Source organism: Rhagoletis pomonella, unplaced genomic scaffold, assembly GCF_013731165.1.
Source record: "Rhagoletis pomonella isolate Grant_MI unplaced genomic scaffold, Rhpom_1.0 Rhpom_scaffold_00005, whole genome shotgun sequence".
Lineage (NCBI taxonomy): Eukaryota > Metazoa > Arthropoda > Insecta > Diptera > Tephritidae > Rhagoletis > Rhagoletis pomonella.
The window spans coordinates 50,565,392-50,585,609 of NW_023458559.1; the positions used below are offsets into that span (position 1 = coordinate 50,565,392).

General features: G+C 37.6%; 2 protein-coding genes across 4 annotated transcripts; one reads left to right on the forward strand and one right to left on the reverse strand.

The window, feature by feature from the left end:
- Positions 1-8,179: 8,179 nt before the first annotated feature.
- On the reverse strand, positions 8,180-13,914 carry LOC118739149 (serine/threonine-protein kinase PLK4-like). 2 transcript variants are annotated; one of them, XM_036470324.1, is made up of 8 exons: positions 13,758-13,914; positions 13,524-13,682; positions 11,404-11,499; positions 10,954-11,347; positions 9,780-10,890; positions 9,202-9,724; positions 8,889-9,074; positions 8,180-8,820 (listed from the first exon to the last, which is right to left on the reverse strand). In XM_036470324.1, exons 2-8 carry the CDS (start codon positions 13,533-13,535, stop codon positions 8,449-8,451), a joined length of 2,694 nt encoding a protein of 897 aa, XP_036326217.1. In that variant the 5' UTR covers positions 13,536-13,682; positions 13,758-13,914; the 3' UTR covers positions 8,180-8,448. The 2 variants fall into 2 exon arrangements, with proteins under 2 accessions (XP_036326217.1, XP_036326216.1); XM_036470323.1 differs by lacking the exons at positions 13,524-13,682; positions 13,758-13,914 and adding an exon at positions 11,579-11,784.
- Positions 13,915-14,099: 185 nt separating this feature from the next.
- LOC118739148 (cyclin-dependent kinase 12-like) lies at positions 14,100-20,212 on the forward strand. Of its 2 annotated transcripts, XM_036470322.1 has the most exons (9): positions 14,100-14,301; positions 14,682-14,889; positions 15,026-16,095; positions 16,165-16,354; positions 16,440-16,953; positions 17,024-17,944; positions 18,004-18,392; positions 18,450-18,923; positions 19,117-20,212. In XM_036470322.1, exons 2-9 carry the CDS (start codon positions 14,804-14,806, stop codon positions 19,217-19,219), a joined length of 3,747 nt encoding a protein of 1,248 aa, XP_036326215.1. In that variant the 5' UTR covers positions 14,100-14,301; positions 14,682-14,803; the 3' UTR covers positions 19,220-20,212. The 2 variants fall into 2 exon arrangements, with proteins under 2 accessions (XP_036326215.1, XP_036326214.1); XM_036470321.1 differs by having other exon boundaries at positions 14,100-14,889.
- Positions 20,213-20,218: the final 6 nt, after the last annotated feature.

A 20,218-nucleotide genomic window follows, 5' to 3' on the forward strand; every position in this document is an offset into this window, starting at 1 on the left:
ACACACATACACTCAATAGCAATGTACAATCGATAGTTTTATGCTCAAAATGAATTCTTCTGAATTTGCATAGAAAATAAAAACAAAAGAACAAAAAAGTTTAAAAAGCAAAAACAAATCTAAATTGCGCCCAAAAGTTGTATTGAAAATTTTGCCAAAACAAAAAGCAAGCAATAAATTGCATTCAATTTAAAATTAATTGTTTTCAATACCTGCATATGTATATGAAATATGTGCGCATATGTGTGTATAATTTTGAAAATGTATTTATTATATAAATTGCCAAGGTGCGCTTGCTTGCAAAATACAAAATGCAAAAGTCCACATTCATACTTAGTAATATCTTCATACATACATACATACAACATAGTTACAAAAAATTGGTAAAATATGCAATGCAAGCAAATTAGCATATCAAATCAACGATTAGTTAAAATATTAGCAAAATAGTAATTATTGAAGAAAGAGTACATAAACTTGAAATAAATTTTGTATATACAAATGTATTCATATAGATTTATGTATGTAAAAATATTAAACATTTAAGTAATTGATGTGCGTAAGTAGTTGGAACCAGTAAATAGTATTTAATCTCTTAAAAATTTTCTTTTATTTTATTTTTTATTTTTGTGTGTAAAGAAAAGCAATATGTACGTAACAGGTAATCAATGCAATCAAATATGTATTAGATTTATTAAGAGGCGTATGCTTACATTTAAAATATGTATGTATATATACTTAGGAGGAGCTGCCTCGATACAAATACATTCAAATTTAATGGCAAATAATGAATCACAGAGATGCATGTGTAGAAGACCATACCACCTTACAAACAAGCAAAAAAAAGTTCGCCATGCACCTTGGGTCTCAAGTATTTTTCCAAGCAATTTAGAAGCAATTTTTTTTTTTTTTTTGCTAAAGCTATGTACATACATATCGACGGCTGAGTGGAAGATCAGCCTATCTCAGCTGCCGATTCAAAAACGTCCTATCTTAACATATTTATACCCGAGCGCACCTGTGCACAAGGGTATTATAACTTTGTTCACATAACGGTTGTTTGTAACAGCCAAAACGAATTGAGATAGATATAGGCATATGTATGATCAGAATGAAAAAAGAAATCGATAAAGTGGTGACTGTCTGTCCGTCCGTCCGTCCGTCTGTCCGTCTGTGCAGATATCTTAACGAAACTTGGTGTGTTTACTTCTTTTCGCCGTAGGACGGTTGATATTGAAAATTTATATTTACAATGATTTTTAGACGGAAAATAATAATATTATAAATTTTCGGAAAATGCGCGTAACCACGCCCACTGTTTATAACTTGGTAACCGCTCCACTCATTTCTCCCAAACCTAGTACAGTTGTTGGCCTTGGTACGGCACACCAAACGGCTGGAAATTTTTAAAATCGGACAATAACCACGCCCACATCCCATATAACGGTAATTTGGAGAAGTACGAAATCTTCGATAAATCAGTAAATACTGAAGCTAATGTATTAAAAATTGATATTTGCAATAATTCTTTAGCAAAAATTACGCGTATGATAAAATTTTGGAAAATGGGCGTGGCCCCGCACGCTTATACCCAATATGTGAATATTGAATACTTCCGACGGGTATTTAATGTTTGGCTCCGCCCGAACTTAGACCTTGTTACTCGTTTCAATATATTTTCAGTTGAGATATGGCATTTTTGAACCAAATTCTGAGATAGGGCGCTTTTCCATCGAATTCTGAAATAGGGCGTTCATCAGACAAATTCTGAAGTTGGCTGTGCTTAAAAAGTTTTATGAGATAGGGCGTTTTCAAACCGGCTGTCGAGATAGGTCGGTCTTCCACCCTGCCGTCGATACTCAGGTGTCACTTTTTTACATTGAGTTTTTCATTCGGCAATATTTTTCTTTTAATATATAATTCTACTGGAATAATCAAAAAACTTCTTAAGAAAAAGTTTCATGATTTTTGGCGGGCTTTAACTTGCTGACATTATGGTGGTGCGTTACTACTATGTAGAACGGGGTATGTGCCTGTGATCAATGAACTTAAGAACAAGAATATTGATATCTCATACTTTAGGCTCCGAGTGAAAATGCTGAAGATATGATATGAGGAAAAAAGTAAAATGCGACCTGAACGTTCGGCAAAATATTTTTTTTTCCAAATTGTCTCGAGACAAAAAAAAAATCGAAATACATACTTCCTTAGCCAAAGTTTCATAATTTTTGGCGGGTCTTAGTTTTCTGGCATTAGAGTGGTCTTTAGGCTGATAAAAACTGAGCTCTGGTACAAAAAATTTCACCTCGAGACAAGGGCACATATAGTTATATCTTAAAATAAATCGAAATTGCTTTGGTGTACGACGAACTTTTTTTCTGGTACGGTCTTATGTGCGTATGCATTCTATGGTATTGTAACTCCCGTGATTTTACGATTTAAAATCGCCACCACAGTCTACGCGACAGGTTTATATCACTATAGACTATTTATCGATCACATTATCGATACACTTATGCACAAAACTATCAAAATATTCGCCGATAATCTTATCTATATACATACACCCCGTGTAATAATTATGAGCGCACTCCATATTGGCAAGTTTTAACAATTTATTTTTTTGTTATTCAATTTTAGTTATTTTTTTATAAAAATATATTTAGTATAAATATAAGTTTCAAATTTGGTGCAATAGTTAAAAAACAAGTAATTTTTAGCAAAAAAAAACCGACTTCAACTCCCATATAAAAAAAAATATATATATATATCTCATGATCCACTGATCGGATCTCAACCATATTAGTATGGGACCACCTCTGAGACACTACCTTTCCGAATTATCGAAATCGGTTGACGTGGTCCAAAGTTATGCGGTAACATACATAAAAAAAAAAAAACAAAAAAAAAAAATTATTTCGACGAACTGATAACCTCCTCCTTTTCTGGAAGTCGGTTAAAAATCAATCAACTTTCTTTAAAATGTCTAGCTTCTTAATTAAATATGTTAGACAAATTTTGAGTATTCAGTTTTGAAGCCCATAGCAAAGTGCAAGTTGGAAGGAGCTAGGACTTACCGTTAATTTTTGGCAATTTTTTTTCGAACATAGGCTGACTTCCAAAATGTCGATTGCTTTACATACGTATAAAGTATAATATTCCATCACGCCGAACTACAAAATATTGACAATGCATACTTTTCCAAAACGCATCTGAAAAGTTATCGAAACGCATCGTTAGAGCAATCAGCGCATCAGAAACAAAGTTGATGCTTTGTTTGTTATTGGTCACCATTGGTGTGTTAAAAATGGAAAATTCTGAAAAATTTGTCATTGCTATATTGAATATTTAATATAGTTGTACAGTGCGCAACTCTGCATACACAAACAGTTTAAATTCCAATTCCGCAGTATAACAGTATCCAAACATTGTATTGATACGTTTTGGAAGTCAGCCATTCTACCGAAAAAAAAAATAAAATAAATTGTTAAAATGCTTCAATATGTGGTGCGCCTATAATTATGACACGGGGTGTATTTTTTGTCAAACAATGTTAATAATGATATCGTTATAGATTTAACCATCCATATAAATATTTTTATCTATTGCATTCTCCGTCTATCCCGCTTAGGTAATAGAGTCACTATTAGCAATAACATCTTCGGGTACTAAATATAAGCTGGTCAAGGAAATCAAAATAAAATTACTGTTGATGTGTCACTCTTGCCCGGGTTCGAAATATAAGAACATCGAAGTCAGAAAAAGGGCTGATGAATTAACTTTATAGTAGCCTGTTGGATGAATCTAAAAGAGTAGCACTGTGATAATACGAAAAGAAATTAATCGCCATTTCCTTGACCGACTACAAAAAGGTGGTCAGTTATACAGACCACCAAGATGTCATGGGAACTCTGGGGTCTGAATATAACAGGACGAAACCAGCAGTATTCAGAATAGTAGCAACCATTACGGGGCATAGATCCCAAGGAAAAAATGCTGCAAAATTATGCCTCCCCTATAATAGAACTTGCCGTGTGCTGAATGCCTTCGCTGTCATGAATTTTCCTGTGACCTATCACCCAGATCAGAGCAACGCCATGCTTGTGCTGGTTCGTAGTGGAGCTAAAACTACATCACACGCCGCTCTACCAGCAAAGACTTCAGCCTGAAAAACATTGCCAGAATTGGTTCGCTGAAGAATTACAGGATGTGGAGAGTTTTGCTATCCTTCAACCCCATGTCGTACGCTATTAAGGATCGTTGCTTTCGTTTCACTTTAAGACATCAAATAAACTCTCTGGCTAACTCATTGGCGACGTCATTTTTTTGTATGTTACGACAACCAGGCACCTAGTGTGATATATCTATGTAAATGTGGGTGCAGACGCTATTAAATAGGGTCTTAAGTTCCTTAATTACCTGTGAAAGACGTAAGCAGCAAAAGTACCTCCTGGATATCTGAAAAGAAGGTGACGCAATCGTCCCGAAGTACTCAGGCGAGTTCTGCAATCCATTTCCGAGTAAATTTCAACCCCTGTCAATTTGAATTAAAATCGAATTGGATTGAAGTTCACTCGAAAGTGAATTGCAGAACCTGCCTAGCTATAGCGAATACTCACATCTGGGAATGATCGCGAATTTTGGCAGATGGGAGCTCGATTTTTCGTCGTTCTACAGCTATAAATATATTGTATGTTATATAGCGGTCAGTAGGAAAGAAATCTGATCGGCAAGATCTCATTGCCCACACCAACCCTGCGCTTTAGTATCCAAATTTCTAACAATTCGAGGTTTTGTATTCCAGATTTGTTCAGATCGCGTTGTCCCAGTAGTCTGGCTCTCACACACTTAGAGCTCATAATCGAGTGAAATAACCTACGTGGACCTAAAACAGTAGACCTCTTAAAGAAAGCGATCACGAAGAACCAATTGTGATGCACGGGCCCCTGAAAAAATCATTCTAATTTTTTGGTAAATCCATTCTCGAGAGCCGAGACGGTACTGGTCTTCCTAATAGTCCCACAATGGTCTAGGTAATCCAAAGCTTTACAGAGGAAATTTGTTATAACATTTCTACAAATTCGGAATTACTGCTTGAATGACCAGTAAAAGCTTAATATACATAAGTGTTTTTTTATACGAAAGTGTGTAAAAAGGGCTCCTGGAGCTCTCAGTTTTTGATCAAGACTATTACTGATTGTCAAGCTGAACCAAGGGTATAGTGTTTTAAATTGTCAATATTGATCTCACTTATGTTAATCACTAGCTAGCTGCAGCCGGATTCCAACATTCGCTATCGCTAATTTTGATCGCCAAAAATATGGAAAAGAATAGCAGGCGCGCCTAACAACATGCAAAATCTAGTTACATGCCCCTCATACTGCCAGATTTGGCTGATTACATATTGAATCTCTTACTTCTTCATGTTGCATACTTTTGGGCACCGCCGATTACCTTTGAAAGAATTCCGGAGACGAAAATTAAGAGCAGCGAATTTTCAGAATCCCACTACACTTCGAAATAAAGAAATGGGATTTATGTATGTATATCAAATCTACATGAAGGTGCACCAATCTCAATACAAAAAAAATGGCTATGTTTTCCATGGGAATTATAAAATTTTTTATATTTTAAGATTTCGGAAAAATATTAAGATTTACGCGAGCTGAACCGATTTTGAAACAACTTCAGAAATCTCATTCAGCCTTATCGCTAATTCCATGTGAATAAATCGTTCCCATTGACAGGCAAACCAAAAACAAATTGAGAAAAAGCCGATTATTTTGATTCCGTCAAAAAAGTGTTCAATCATGTGTACTCAGACCTTTTAAGCTTAAACTCTGCTATCATCAGGGGCGACTTATTGGAAAAAATACATTTAAAAACTAATGTTATTTACATATAAAAGGAACTCGATTTTTTTGAAGGTATTTTCAAATTGGTCCAGCGCACGTAAATCTTAATATTTTTCGGAAATATTTTGGCCGAAGTTTTTAATTATAATAAATTTTATAATTCCGATGGAAAACTGCGACTTTTTTTGTGTGACACGCTAATGTACATACATTAACTGCCCATTTCACTAGCAATTTAAGTGAAACATGTTTTTCCCCTCTGTCAGTTTTCATAACACATTCAAATAAAAAAAATAATTTTTCACTTAACTTAATTTTGTGAAATTAACACATCGAAAAAAATTTAAAGTAATTTTCAAGCAAAAAACACCACGCAATAGCCACTTTTCGCTCCACAGAGACCTACGCTTCCTTGATTTTTCATTTTTACGTTTTTTGTTAATTAAAGCGATTGCAATCAACATGGAGCTGCACAGAGCAATTTCTTTATTATTTTGATTCATTTTTACTTTTAACAGATAGCACGAAATATAAATTTTAACGTGGTCCAAAATCCAAAAAAGTATTTCGCTGAATTGAAAGCCTCCTCCTTTTTTTGAAGTCGGTTAGAAATAAAATAAAAAATTCAATGAACTAGCTACGTATTAAATGTTCAAAAGCAATAAATTATAGAATGTAAACAACTAATTAACTCACTCTCTTTTCTATTACATATGTATTATTTTACATACATATATATGTACATACATATGTAGTATGTATAACTTTCTTTTTTCAATATTGTACTGCCACTGTCATACTGCCGATTTTTGAAGATATAAAATTATACACTTTTCGATCGATTCGAAAAATCAAAAAATATATATATTTTACTGCTATCTAATACGTGTAAATAATAGTGATATTAGGAGAGTTAAGTTAATAAATATGCGAAATACAAAAAAAGATATACTTGAAAATGAGCGAAACTGCATGTATGTGTTTACTAAATTTTAAAAATTATTTAAATTTTTGTTATTTTCAATAACTAACAGGCTAACCTAATATTCACGCACGCCGCCAATTTATTGTCAAAAATTTCTCATGCACATGCAACTTGTATGAGATCAACCTAAATTGAACGGCGTGCGTATGAAGCTAACTCAATTTCCAATTTTTGTTCTGCGTGACATTTTGATTTGACGTTTCGCTCAATGAAATCAAATGCAAACGCATGCAAGTCAATTTCGGGTGACGCAAAAAAACAAATTCGACGGCATGCGTACCAAAACGCAAGCCGCGAATATTAGGTTAGCCTGTAAACCATTTTTTCGTTTTTCAGTAGCCTGTGTTCCCATATTTTTCTAAACAAATTGTTATTTTTGGCAAAACATCGCATACAAAAATATATAATAACGGAGTTTAAGTAAGTAAATTAAATTGCTGATTATTTTTCTTTCAAAACAGTACAATTTATTTCATCGATTTTTAAGTGAAATGATCCGATTGTAAAATAATATGAATAAATCAAATAAAATAGATGAAATTTGCTACGCTCATATCGACCGTATAATAATAAAGGGAATTAATTCAAAATTTACGTTTTTGGAGCTTTTCTTGTACAATTGTTAAGAATAATAAGGAGAATATGTTCAGTTAAACAGATAACTCTCCAAAAATGGTTGTTTGTATACCAGCTAAACTTTGATTGTATTTTCCCACATAATTAAAATTTTGAATTAACTCTTTTTATTATTTAAGGTGCGATATGTACATACATCTATTTAAAATAAAATAAAATAACATACAATTATGCAATAAAAATTTATATATATCTAAACTAAGCTACTATTGTACTCTAGTTCATAGATTCACTCACATTTTATGTAATGTAAAAAGCAAATAATCTACAATAAACTTCAACATTTAAGTAAATAAAGTGTCTGTATTTTATTTTATAGTTATGTATATACTATGTATGTAAAAGGGAAAGTTAAAAGGGACCCACGCTTCGTAAATACGTTTTCGAGAAAAACGATTTTAAAGCTAACAAGTGGATTTGATATGTTAGCTTTTTTATCATTATGCCCATCTTTCAAGTGAATTTGTGGGAAAACAAATGCAGCTAATGCTAAATGCTACGGTGTATGTCACATACATCCATACATACTTATGTATACAGAAATATATACCATATACAGAATTATTTCAAAATTTAAACATATCCTCCTTATCAAGCTTATTAACTGTATGATGAAACCTACAAAAATTTAATTTTGAATTACATCTCTAATATTTTTAAATGTGCTATATCTTGTCGCCAATAAAAAAAAAATTACCAAAATCTGGTTATACCACCACTTTGAAAATTTTAATGTGTACAGCACAATTTCACAAAATTTAAAAGCAGTATAAACAGTATATTTTACCTTTAATTCAATTCAAGTTTATCAAATATACATAGATACATTAATTGTAATCAAGTATGAACAATAGAAAATACCTATTTCTATAAAAAAAAATCATTTTAGTTTGTTACAAATAAATTAATTTTAAAATAAGAAACTTCCGCACGCCCTATTCTTACACGCCCACACACACCATACTCAACGCACTAGCGAAAATATTTCATGACATGCTGCTGCGTGTCTCTGGCGGCGGCGGTGGTGGTGGTGCTGTATTTAGCGCAGGCATTTGGAGTGCGTAGGGTCGTAACTACTTGCATACGTTCGTGGGCATAATTTTGTTGCTTGGGTTGCCCGTAGCGCCCGTTTGAGCTCAATAGGGGCGCCTGCTTCAGCTGCCGCTCTACTTGCGGTAAGTGTGCTAATTTCTCTCTTACCACAAATGGCAGATCGTCTTGCGTGCTAAAGTGCGTGGACAAACCACTCGTTTGTGTGAAAGTGATGCCACCACCTTGGTTAGCAGGTATCACGGAGACATGACCTCCATCTGGGTATTGTATTTGTATAATACCATGCGATAGCTTGTGTGAGTGGAAAAAGAAAGGTTAAAATTTAAATTTCAGTACTGTGTGGTCACGTTTGTACTCACCTCTGTGGCGATACCGATTCCGGGTATATTTATTTTTCGTATCGGTACATTGGGTTGTGCTGCCATTATTTGCTCTTGTTGCTGCTGCTGTTGCAAACCCATTGATTGTTGCGATGATGCATTGCTAAAGTTGCTGCCGCTGCGTAATCCTAAAGACATAGTGTCAATTGAGAAGTTGATGCTGCCCTAAACAAGCAAAAATAAAAAAGTTAAACTGTTCACAAATTCTTTCCACGTAAGCCACTGTTAAAGTAAATGGCAACCCAAGCCATTAGCTATTAAATGTTTTTACCAAATCCACTCCAGCACCCACCTGTTGCGACTTTGGCGTTAGGTAAATCAAATTCGTTGTGTCCCGCATTGCAGTTGTGATACACTGTCCTTGCATAACGTCCAATTCACTGGGTCGCCTACCCACCACAGCTGGGAAACAACAATTTCCACTTGTCTGTACCAGCTGCAATGCACTACAAATCGCCTGACAATGCTTCAGGCATTCTTCTTGGTGCTGCAATAAATTGCGTGCCACTGATTCTTCGTCATTTTGCAACAGACGACCATGTTTATCATAGACGCGTAAACCCTGTGTCGGCGATTTTGTCACCTTGGCGCCAGTATAGAAAAATACCTCAAAATCTTCCATACTCTCCATCAGATGGCACTTTGCTTGTGCGCTAAAAAATGTTACTTTGGGTGTTTTTGCTTTAACCAAATTAACAAATCTCGAAGCATAGATGTACTTCTTCCAATGTTTGCTGGGTAAATTGTTGTATGTGTAAACAGTTGACGAATCACCTGTTAACATAGGTGGCGGTTCTTCACTTATTGGAAGGCCTCTACAAAAAAAGTATTAGAATTAATCAAATATATGTAACCTGTTTACATCCTTACCTTCCCGGATCTGGCTGGTAAATTGTAATACGCAAGCCATTTTGTGAAATCCAGCATACATCGGTTATGCGCTCTTCACGTAAACGACTTTTATACTTAATGAATTCTATGGCCACTTCACCCCCCGATAGAATACTCATAATTGCATTTTTAGTTTTGTACCGTGTCGGTAAAAGACGGTCAGTATTCAATGGTGGCACGCTCAAACGCTCGTCTGTGTTTTTTTGCTCTGGAATTTCTGCGACATTAGAATAATGTACCAATTTTTCACGTCCCCCCGGATGTTTTGCATTTTGCGGAAGATAGTCAGTGCCACCAGTCGTAAAATTAGTTTCATTGTTCTCAACTACTGGCTTGGGGAGAGGAAAATGATTAGTTATAGAATAGTTCGGAGTTGACGGCAAATTCTTGTATTTAGACGAGCCATTAGACTGCCAATCAAGTTCCATGCTATCACTTTGAGGTGTTGATGTATGAACTGGACGTGGTTCATGTGGTTCCATGAAACCACTACCCAAGGAATTGTAAGAATGTGCTGCTTTGAGTGGCGTAAAATCTGCTTGATATTGATGTTGTGGATGATGTTCATGTATGCGTTCCAGAGCGCCACGTGTGGGATACTTTTCCATCGAACGTGAACGTTGAAGTGCAGCTGTACGAGATGAACTGGAGTTACTGCTGGCGAAGGTTATAATACCGCTGTCACAGCTCGCAGCACTTTGCTGGTGCTGGTAATATTTCTGTTGATTTGTTGATATGCAGTTGTTATTTTGAATTTTGTTATTATCAGCAGCTGAACCGGCAGCTGTGCCATACCGTTGTTCACGACGTACCATGAATGGGTGTTGCAGCACTTGTTCCAGTGTTATTCGCTCACTCGGATTTTTCTTTAATAAACGTTCAATTAGATCCTGTGCATCGTACGATAGATGTTGGGGCATTTGAAAATCTGATTTTACTACTTTTGTAAGTGTGGACTGCACAGCATCAGTGTCAAAGGGTGGATGACCCGCTAATAATGTGTAGAACATACAACCGAGGCCCCACACATCCGCGGGCAGACCATGTGTTGCTCGGGTTACCACCTCTGGTGATATATAATTGGGTGTGCCTGCATTAAACATAAAGTAATATATTAGTCTGAATTATTTGGGATCTATATTCTGTTACTTACCACACATAGTCATGTGCTTCTCATCTGGCCTCTTTAACTGAGTTGCTAATCCAAAATCGGCGATTTTAACATGCATATCCTTACTGAGTAATAAATTCGATAGGGATATGTCTCGGTGCATTATCTGATGGGAATGCAAATATAGCAAACCGGAGACAACCTGTCGCAATATACTGGCCGCTTCCTCTTCTGTCATGGATCGCCCCATCTGTTGTTTCATATAACGATTCAATTCACCATTATGGGCCAACTCCAATACTAAATATACATAATTTTCATCTTGAAAGAATGTGTACAGCTCCAAAACAGAGGGATGTTTAAGACGCGAGTGTATTTCCACTTCCTGCCGCACACGATTGGCTAATCCAGCACGCTGTATAAGCTGTTTGTCAATCTAAAATCCATTATCCGGGTTAGCCAGTTCAAAACCATTTATTTATTTATATTTACCATTTTGATAGCCACCATTTCGTTTGTACGCGTAGAACGCGCCTTATACACACTGGCGAAGCCACCTTTGCCAAGTAAATGGAGCACTTCATAGTCCTAAATGAAAAAAATCGTAATCAAAAATTTAGCGTCACTTGAATAAGACCTTAAATTTTGCACAAATTCCAACGCACACCTCAATACTTTCGCCTAGTCCAATGTGTGTAGACATTATTGATATACTTTTATTCACCCACAATCAATAAGTCTTTAATTTCTGCTAAGCTTTAAAAAGGGCAAGGATTGTTTCACGCAGACAATTTGTAAATAAATACCGATCCCACACCTGCCAGCGTCCTTTGGCATTTTTTCTTTCTTTTAAATTCGAATGTCAACGTCAGAAAGAGCTTGTGCTCACTAAACAAATCGTTGTCAAATATGTCATAATTCGATTGGGACTTGCATGACAGCACAGCATGTCACGAGAACTTCAAATAATGAACATTATTTATTAATCAGCATAACTTTCATTATCTTAATACTAAATAAAAGATGCATTAAAGAGCAGCAAAGATATAGTTTGCTACACTCAACTTTACAAATTCATGTTCATGTAGCACGCCTGCGTCTTCGCCATTTACTGTGGGGTTACACGATCAAGACCTTGATTTCAAGTTGATCATACATACTCTTTGTAAAAATTCATTTCAATTGACAGCTGTGACGAAGGGTGCAAGCAATTAATAGTCAACTTTACTTTCCAGACGCTGTCGTCAAGGAAACAACTTAAAATTTTCGCCTCGTTCCCGTACACATATTAATACCTGCAGTAATATCTTCCTGGCTATTTTTGACTAAATCCCCAACTACGGGAACAGACTAACAGTGATCAGCTGTTTGACTTCATTTTCAAGCTACCTCATGAGTCGAAAGTAAAAATTGAAGACGACGCTCAAGTCGTAAAAGTGAGAAGTTGTTAGTAATAAGGTATTGCAACTTGCTTTCAAGCTATTGATCGTGTAACGTCGTTGTAAGCGATTCCGGTAGAGTATTTTAGTAACAAACTAATATCCTAAGACTGTGTTTATACACGGAAACTTTTGTCGACGCGATTTTTCACATTCCCTTTTGGTGTTGCTCGTTTAATTTACACACGGCGATTTGTGTGTATGCAATTGTTGTTGTCAGCTGTGAACAGCGGTTCAATTTGCACAGACGAACGAGAGCACAAAGCGTGTTGCCCGAGCACGAGCAACTCGGTGCCCCTCCCCTTTCCTCGTCACGCTCTCTCCTACAAACGTCGAGTTGCGGCAACAAAAATCGCCGTGTGTAAATGAGCACTAATAGGCAGGAAAATAGACACACCTTAACATATAATGAATACAATTGCTAGCAGTATAAAATTTAGTGTGGAGACGTTAGGTTAGTGGATCATTGACGCTCGTCATCTCTATTTGACACTTGTCAGTGTTGCTCTACTTCTTCAAAAAACTTCAGGGCAAAAAGTGACTATAAATTTTTGGAAAAAATTGGAAGCACATAAAAAAAGATTTCGCTGTCGTAATCGCAATCGCTCTGTGGCGCTGCTGAGAAAAAATTTTCCACTTTATTCTGCTTCCATAATTTTATTGCCATTTTATAGAATTAGTATGCGAATATGATCATTTGTAACTTTGAATATGAAGCTATTAAGCCCCAAAAATTAGATTTATATTAAACTGAAATAAGGAAACATATTTGCACACAAGCTCGTCAAATTTTTCCTTTGGGAAAAAAATTGGAAGCAAATAAAATCGAACGGGAATACTATACCAGTGGAGCGCTAGGCGCCCTTCGCACGCCTTCGCCACATACAAACATACATGTGATAACACCACGTATTGCACATACTGGCAAACCTATTTTTGCTGGAGCTGTCTGTGCATTGCCCAGGTTAGTTTTCCAAAGCTGTTACCAAATTGTTTAATTGCGGTGAAAGTGTGTGAAATGACAAGTGTTTTATAATAAAGAAACCCCAGGTAGTTTGTAAAACATGTAATAACAAATAAACCAAGTGCAGCGAAAGACGACATCCAATAAGTAGACGAGCGGGCCAAATGGTCAAACCGCAGGTCGAAAAAATTTTATTCGACAATATTTACCGTGAATTTCATCTTAATTCATCTGAAAATTCTTAAATTGAAAAAAAAACTGGTTCAACTCGCCGATTTTGTGAAACTTTTGCCGCTGTGCCAAATCATGCCTGGACGATTTCTACTGTCACTCAGATTAAACTTCAGGGATGTTATCGGGTAAGCTTGCTTGAGATGATGATTAGTTTATATATCATTTTAATTAAATTTGCAAAATTTATGTATATGCTTATTGTTAAATACCTATGCATGTATCTAGGTAATTGTATTTAGTTTTCCATTGCTATTTTTTGAGGTTTAATATACGTTTTTAATTGGATTCATGACTTTTGTTGCAATATTGCTTTTGCTCTTCTTGACATTTCTCAGTGTTGCTCTATTTCTTTTGGCAGCTAACCTCAAAAAACACAGGGCAAAAAGTGACAAATGATAAATTTTATTTCTATTACCGTGTTGTTGTTGCTGCGTGTAGTTCATCGGGGCGACATCGTTGACGGCGAAACTTGCAGAAAATTTCACAAACTGTAAAAAATAAGGAAAATAATTTACAAATTGTACCCTAGTTCCTCGTTTTGCATGGAACCGATGTGACAAAAAAAGCTAAGATGTGATTTAAAGTTGGTGATATATCAATGAAAAAAGAGAAAAGGTCAAAGCTTAACTACATGCGTCTTGTCTTTGCTATTGCCAAAAAGAAGTGAAATATTACAACCAACAATCTAAAAACAGAAATTATTGTACTTAAATTCAATTACTTCGTTTAATTCAAAGGATCGGGATAGCACAGGTGCGTGTTCGTGAGTAAATCGTTTTTGGCTCCAGGAGCTATGGAGAAAGATCGGGGTGGTTGCGGCAGCAGTGGCAGCACGCGCTACGTCAGTGCAGGCGATCGCAGCAGCGCCATTGGCGGAACTTCACATGCTCTCATGACCAGTGAATATGATGGTTTATTGAAAAAGCACAAGAAGTCTAAAAAGAAAAAAAGTAAACATTCACGCTCGCGTGAAAATTCTCTGACGCGTCATATGCGACGTAGCCGTAGCAGCAGCAGCCCATCACCACGAAGTCGATCCGTCGCCACCACTGCCGATGACGGCGCTGAGGGCGATGGAAGTTTGACAATTAAACAACCATCGAAAAAAACACATGCCTTGAATGCCATTGTAGAATACTCAGACGTAAGTTCGGAAGATTTCTCAGATCCAGAAGCTGGGGAAATCAATACAGAGTGTAATGAAATAACAAGAAAGCAAAGAGTTGAAGCTTCGAATTCTAATATAGGCAAGGATATGAGAACGACGCATCTGCCGCCACCGAATCCCCCAAAAGGCGATCAACAACTTCATAATATGAGCAGTGACGATGATACCTTTAGGTAAGTAAATGCGATATTAAAATAAAGAATTCCTATAAATTGAGGCACAAGTTGGTGTAGAAACCCAAATCTATAAATTTGATACTGGTGGCCAGTAAAGTCCCTTTAAACTAAAAATTTATCATTTTCTTCACAGGCGAAAACGCAATGAGAGTCTTGATAATCTCTCCAATCTATCACCAAATCGGGTACGTCGCATAATTCTTGGTTCACCAGTGCGCGGATCAAAAACTACCAGTGGTGCTACGACAGCAAGCAGCTCTGTCAATGCCAAAGGTGACAAGGCTTTGGCTTCAGCCTCCAATGACTCGAAAGCAGCATTGTCTTCTCGTCATCTCGTGGATGAAGGTAATCCGTCAACAAAGAAACAAAAAAAGAATAGTGTGAACAGCGGCAGCAGCAAAATACTGGATGAAGAGGTATCTGACTGGGAAGCGGCATTGGCTAGTAGTGACTCCATGGACACAGATGAATTTGAAGCTGAATTAAAGAGACAAAAGCGTAAAAAAGCCAAAAAAGACAAAAAACACAAAAGAAGCAAGAAATCGAAAAAACGACGAAAGAAGCGGGCGCGATCTTATTCCAGTATCGAGTCTATTTCCGACAATGATCTGGATGCTGTTATAGCAGCTGAGAGTGTACGCCACTATACTCCTTCTCCAAAAATACATCGTGCACATGAAAAGATTGTCGGCAACAGTGCAATCAAAAGTCCAGATCGTAATACCGGTGGTAGTGGTGTCGGTTCATCGTACACGCCCATCAAAGAAGGCAGTCCCATGTCGATAGATACGCCGCCAATACGTCCCGGAAGCAGTAATAGTTATTACGCTGAAAAGACCGCTGTAGGTATTTCAACAGCAGCGGTAGCAAAAGGTTCTGGTTCCACTGCTGCAGCAGCAGCATCTGGTCTACAAGTCACAGTCAGTAATCAGCGTCACCGCACGCCTCCGCGTAATAGCGCTAAAACACGTTTTCCCGCTGCAACTTCGCCGCATACTCCTCCGCTGTATGTCAGCGGGAGTGCTGAACGAGGACAAACCACTCGTGGCTCACGTTATGCTCTCAGTCCTCCAAAAGAAGAGCATCTCTCAGCACATCATCATCATCATCGCAATGCTGGCGCAAGTGGTGTGTCCAGTCATCATTATAGTGCGCGCGGAGGCAGTGGAATGGATGTACATAAATATAAGGCTGTATCACCAGGTGATTACAAGTTGACATTTCTTTTTTTACGCTGCAAAAATTTCAAACTTATTTTCGCCAATGTTTTAGATCGCTATCATCATCATCAGCAAGCCACACCTCCACATAAACGCAGAAAAGCTTTTGATAGTCGCACGCCTGCGTACGAAACACACCACACACGTCACTATAGTTCCAATACGCATAGTTTACGTAAAGCACATGACTATGAACGCTTTGGCAGCAGTAGTAGGGACAAATATGGAAGACGTTATTCAAGGTAATACCTTTGAAATATTTAACTGCGATGATATGATTTAGTGTGTTCTAAATATAATTTAACATTTTTATGTTTTGTTCCCTAGGAGTCCCAGTATGTTGAACGTACGCAGCAAACAATCCCCCGCGTATACCGCAGCATCATCATCAGCATACCGCAGCACCGGTGCTACTAGCAGCAGTTATCGCCACAATAGCAGCAAATATATTCAAGAGGCATCCACTTCGCCAGATCGCTCACGATCGTCAAAACGCGGAACTGGTACAGACCGTTATTCGCGGTCGCGGTCACCGCGCTCCTTAACGCGACACTATGATTCACCACCTTCGCCAGTTTCTGCATCGGCTATCAGCGCCCGTTCATCGCACCGGCGTTACCGTTCCTCATCGCGTAGTCACCGTCGTCGCGAAGGCAGTAAGCGGTCTTACACCCGGTCACGCAGTCGATCACGTTCGCGTTCGCGATCCCGTTCACCATCAACGTCACCCACCTCACGTGACCTGAAGCTCAAGCGTATTGAATATAGTAAAAAGATTAGCGATACCAGTCTATTTGCTGAATTGGTTAAAGACAAGCACAAGCGTCAAAAGGCGATAGATGTGAGTGCCCGAAACGGTGGAGAATCCCATTGGCTAATACTTTAACTCTATTTTTCCTATTATTTCATAGGCTCTGTTGGAGCGTCAAGAGGAGAACAGTAACAGCAATAGTGCGCTCATAATAAACGAGAATAGTTCGTCTATAGATAGCGGCACGTCGAAGGTCATCGCACATTCAGACCTTACGTCATCCACCTCTGACAGCACCATTGCAAAGACCGGCACATCCGCCTCAATCCCAGGCCCTAATATTGTATCAGCACCCAATGGCGTGAGCAGTGGTAGCAAACCGCTTCTAGAAGTAACTAACATTCCCATGCCGAAAATGATGGAAGAGAAGGCCATCGACACGGACGCCACGACTAGTGAAACCGCAAAGATTAATGAAGCCAAAGTTACCGCAATAGATGATACAGATCGTCAATCTGTAGCCCCACCCCCGTCAATCAAGACAAAACCGAAAAGTCTTACTGCGTTACCCATGCCACCGGGCATCAGCGCGGCTGACTTAGCCGTTGCAACAACACCTTCTCCGCCCTCAGAGTACGCCAGCTCAACTGCTTCTCCAGCTAAGAAAGCAAGTAGCAACAGCATCTCCGCCGCCACTACACCTACGCCAACAACACCTGCTACAAACTCCAATGCCAATAAAAGCTTGCTCAACTTGCCGATGCCGCCAATGGTGCCGGGCGGGGAAGAGCTAAGTGGCGATGAAGATGATGTTATAAATAGCCCGGAAGATTTCGATACAGCGAATACCAGCGCGAGTGCGGTGAAAGATTTCAGGGATAGCGCGTTAAACGATGGCACAGCTGGTAATGGCAAAATGTCTAGTAGCAACAAAAGCGGCGCTAATGCAACATCCTCAAAACGCAAGCGTCCTGTCATATTAAATCGTCGCGATTCACGCAATCAGGTGCGCGATTGGGGCGAACGATGTGTAGACGTTTTTGTAATGATAGCACAAATAGGCGAAGGCACCTATGGGCAGGTAGATACAAAAAAAAAGGAAATTGTTTTTAAACGTATATTATCATATTTCATTTTCAGGTATATAAAGCGCGTGATAATCATACAGACGAATTAGTTGCGCTAAAGAAAGTACGTTTGGAGCATGAAAAGGAAGGCTTTCCCATCACAGCTGTCCGGGAAATTAAAATATTACGGCAGCTAAATCATCGTAATATTGTTAACTTACATGAAATAGTCACCGACAAGCAAGATGCTTTAGAATTCCGCAAAGATAAAGGCTCATTTTATTTGGTCTTCGAGTATATGGATCATGATTTGATGGGCTTGCTAGAATCAGGCATGGTCGATTTCAATGAAGAGAATAATGCGAGTATTATGAAGCAACTGATGGATGGCCTCAATTACTGCCATAAAAAGAATTTTTTACATCGTGATATCAAATGTTCAAATATTTTAATGAACAACAAGTAAGTGGCACTAGCGTACAACTATTTATATTTAAAAATAAATCATTCATTTTGCAGAGGACAAGTAAAACTGGCCGATTTCGGTTTGGCACGACTCTACAATGCCGAGGATCGTGAACGACCTTACACTAATAAAGTGATAACACTGTGGTATCGTCCACCCGAGCTTCTACTCGGCGAAGAACGTTATGGGCCAGCTATCGATGTATGGTCATGTGGTTGTATACTTGGAGAGTTATTTGTCAAACGACCACTGTTCCAAGCTAATGCAGAAATGCCACAACTGGAGACGATTTCCCGTGTGTGTGGCACGCCAGTGCCGGCTGTTTGGCCCAATGTTATCAAACTACCACTCTTCCACACATTCAAACCAAAACGTCAGCATAGGCGACGATTACGTGAGGATTTTGAATTCATGCCGCTGCCGGCTTTGGATTTGCTTGATCGTATGCTGGAATTGGATCCGGATCGTCGTATTACCGCTGAAGAAGCACTTAAATCACCTTGGCTCGTGAATATAAATCCTGATGAGTAAGTTTAGGAAAAATGCAGGTTTATAATTGTAGGTACCGAAAACGTGTACAAACAATTTAAATTTTAAAGGAAATGCATAAGAGAACAATATCTGGCAAAAGCACGGATTTTAATAAAAATATCACTTGTCACTTGTTGCAATGATGCATGAGTATACCCTGTTATAGTAATAAACGTTTTCCTTTCGCAGGATGGCTATACCACGGCTACCTACTTGGCAAGATTGTCACGAGTTGTGGAGCAAGAAGTTGCGTCGCCAAAAGCGCGAACAAGGTGAAGCAGGACCGCTGTGAGAATATATCTATCCGATGGTGGAGACACCAGTCATGGACACAACGGCCCAGCGGTTGACTGACGCCGACGGTGATAATGCTGGCGGCACAACATCAAACAACACACAACAATTGTTTATATAGTAGTGTGACACAACAATAACTGCAATATGAAATTGAAAAGGCATTGCATTGGGCAATTGCAAGAGAATGTGACGACATAACCATCTACAAAACGAACAAACTTGCATTTAAGAGTTTCATTTTATATGTAAAATGGGTGGTTAAATGTTTGGGCAGTATTTATTGTTGTTGCGTGGTTGTAGAGTAAAAAAGTGTTGAAAGCTTAGCAATTACACTTACAAACTTTATATTTAGTATTTTTAATTGTATCACAACATTTAAGTTTTTTTTTTTATAATTACTATGACTTACTATTAATATGTTATCATCATATTATTAATGGCATCGAGTTAAAGCGTAAACTAAATTATAGTTAGTTTTAGAGAATCGAGAAGAATAAAAAAAATATATAAATATAGATAAGGAAACCTTCAAACTTTGTAAACCAATTACAAAAAAGAAAAATAGAAAAAAATATAAATGGAAAGTAAATCACTTTCATTACAATTAAGTACACATGACTAAATGCATAATTCGTTTAATAGTTTTGGGTGCGTTTCTTTTCCGTACATTTAAGCGCAAACTGACTTTGAAGCAAAAATTCTTTGAAAAAAGGAAATTTGTATACAGTAAGCACGTATGCTCGCAAACAACTGTAATAACAAATTGATTTTATAAAGCTTTAGGTCAAGAAAATTACTCTTAAAACAACAACAACAACAAGACCTATTTGAAAGAACTGATAGATGGCTGGAATGTAATTTTGTTTGCAAGCATAATTGAATTGATAAATTAATGTACTATAAAATAAATATAAAATTGAGACATTTGTAAAAAGTTTACAGCTGCATGATTTTCATGTGAGGAAAATTTTATACGAAAAAGTGAATACTTTTT

Coding starts and splice junctions, on each gene's coding strand:
- LOC118739149 (XM_036470323.1), bottom strand. CDS start 11,614: ATGTCTACACACATTGGACTAGGCGAAAGTATTGAG. Junction 9,075..9,201: donor TAACGCCAAAGTCGCAACAG/GTGGGTGCTGGA, acceptor TTGCTTGTTTAG/GGCAGCATCAACTTCTCAAT. Junction 8,821..8,888: donor GAATCGGTATCGCCACAGAG/GTGAGTACAAAC, acceptor CACTCACACAAG/CTATCGCATGGTATTATACA.
- LOC118739148 (XM_036470321.1), top strand. CDS start 14,342: ATGGAGAAAGATCGGGGTGGTTGCGGCAGCAGTGGCAGCACGCGCTAC. Junction 16,096..16,164: donor ATATAAGGCTGTATCACCAG/GTGATTACAAGT, acceptor CCAATGTTTTAG/ATCGCTATCATCATCATCAG. Junction 18,924..19,116: donor GTGAATATAAATCCTGATGA/GTAAGTTTAGGA, acceptor TTCCTTTCGCAG/GATGGCTATACCACGGCTAC.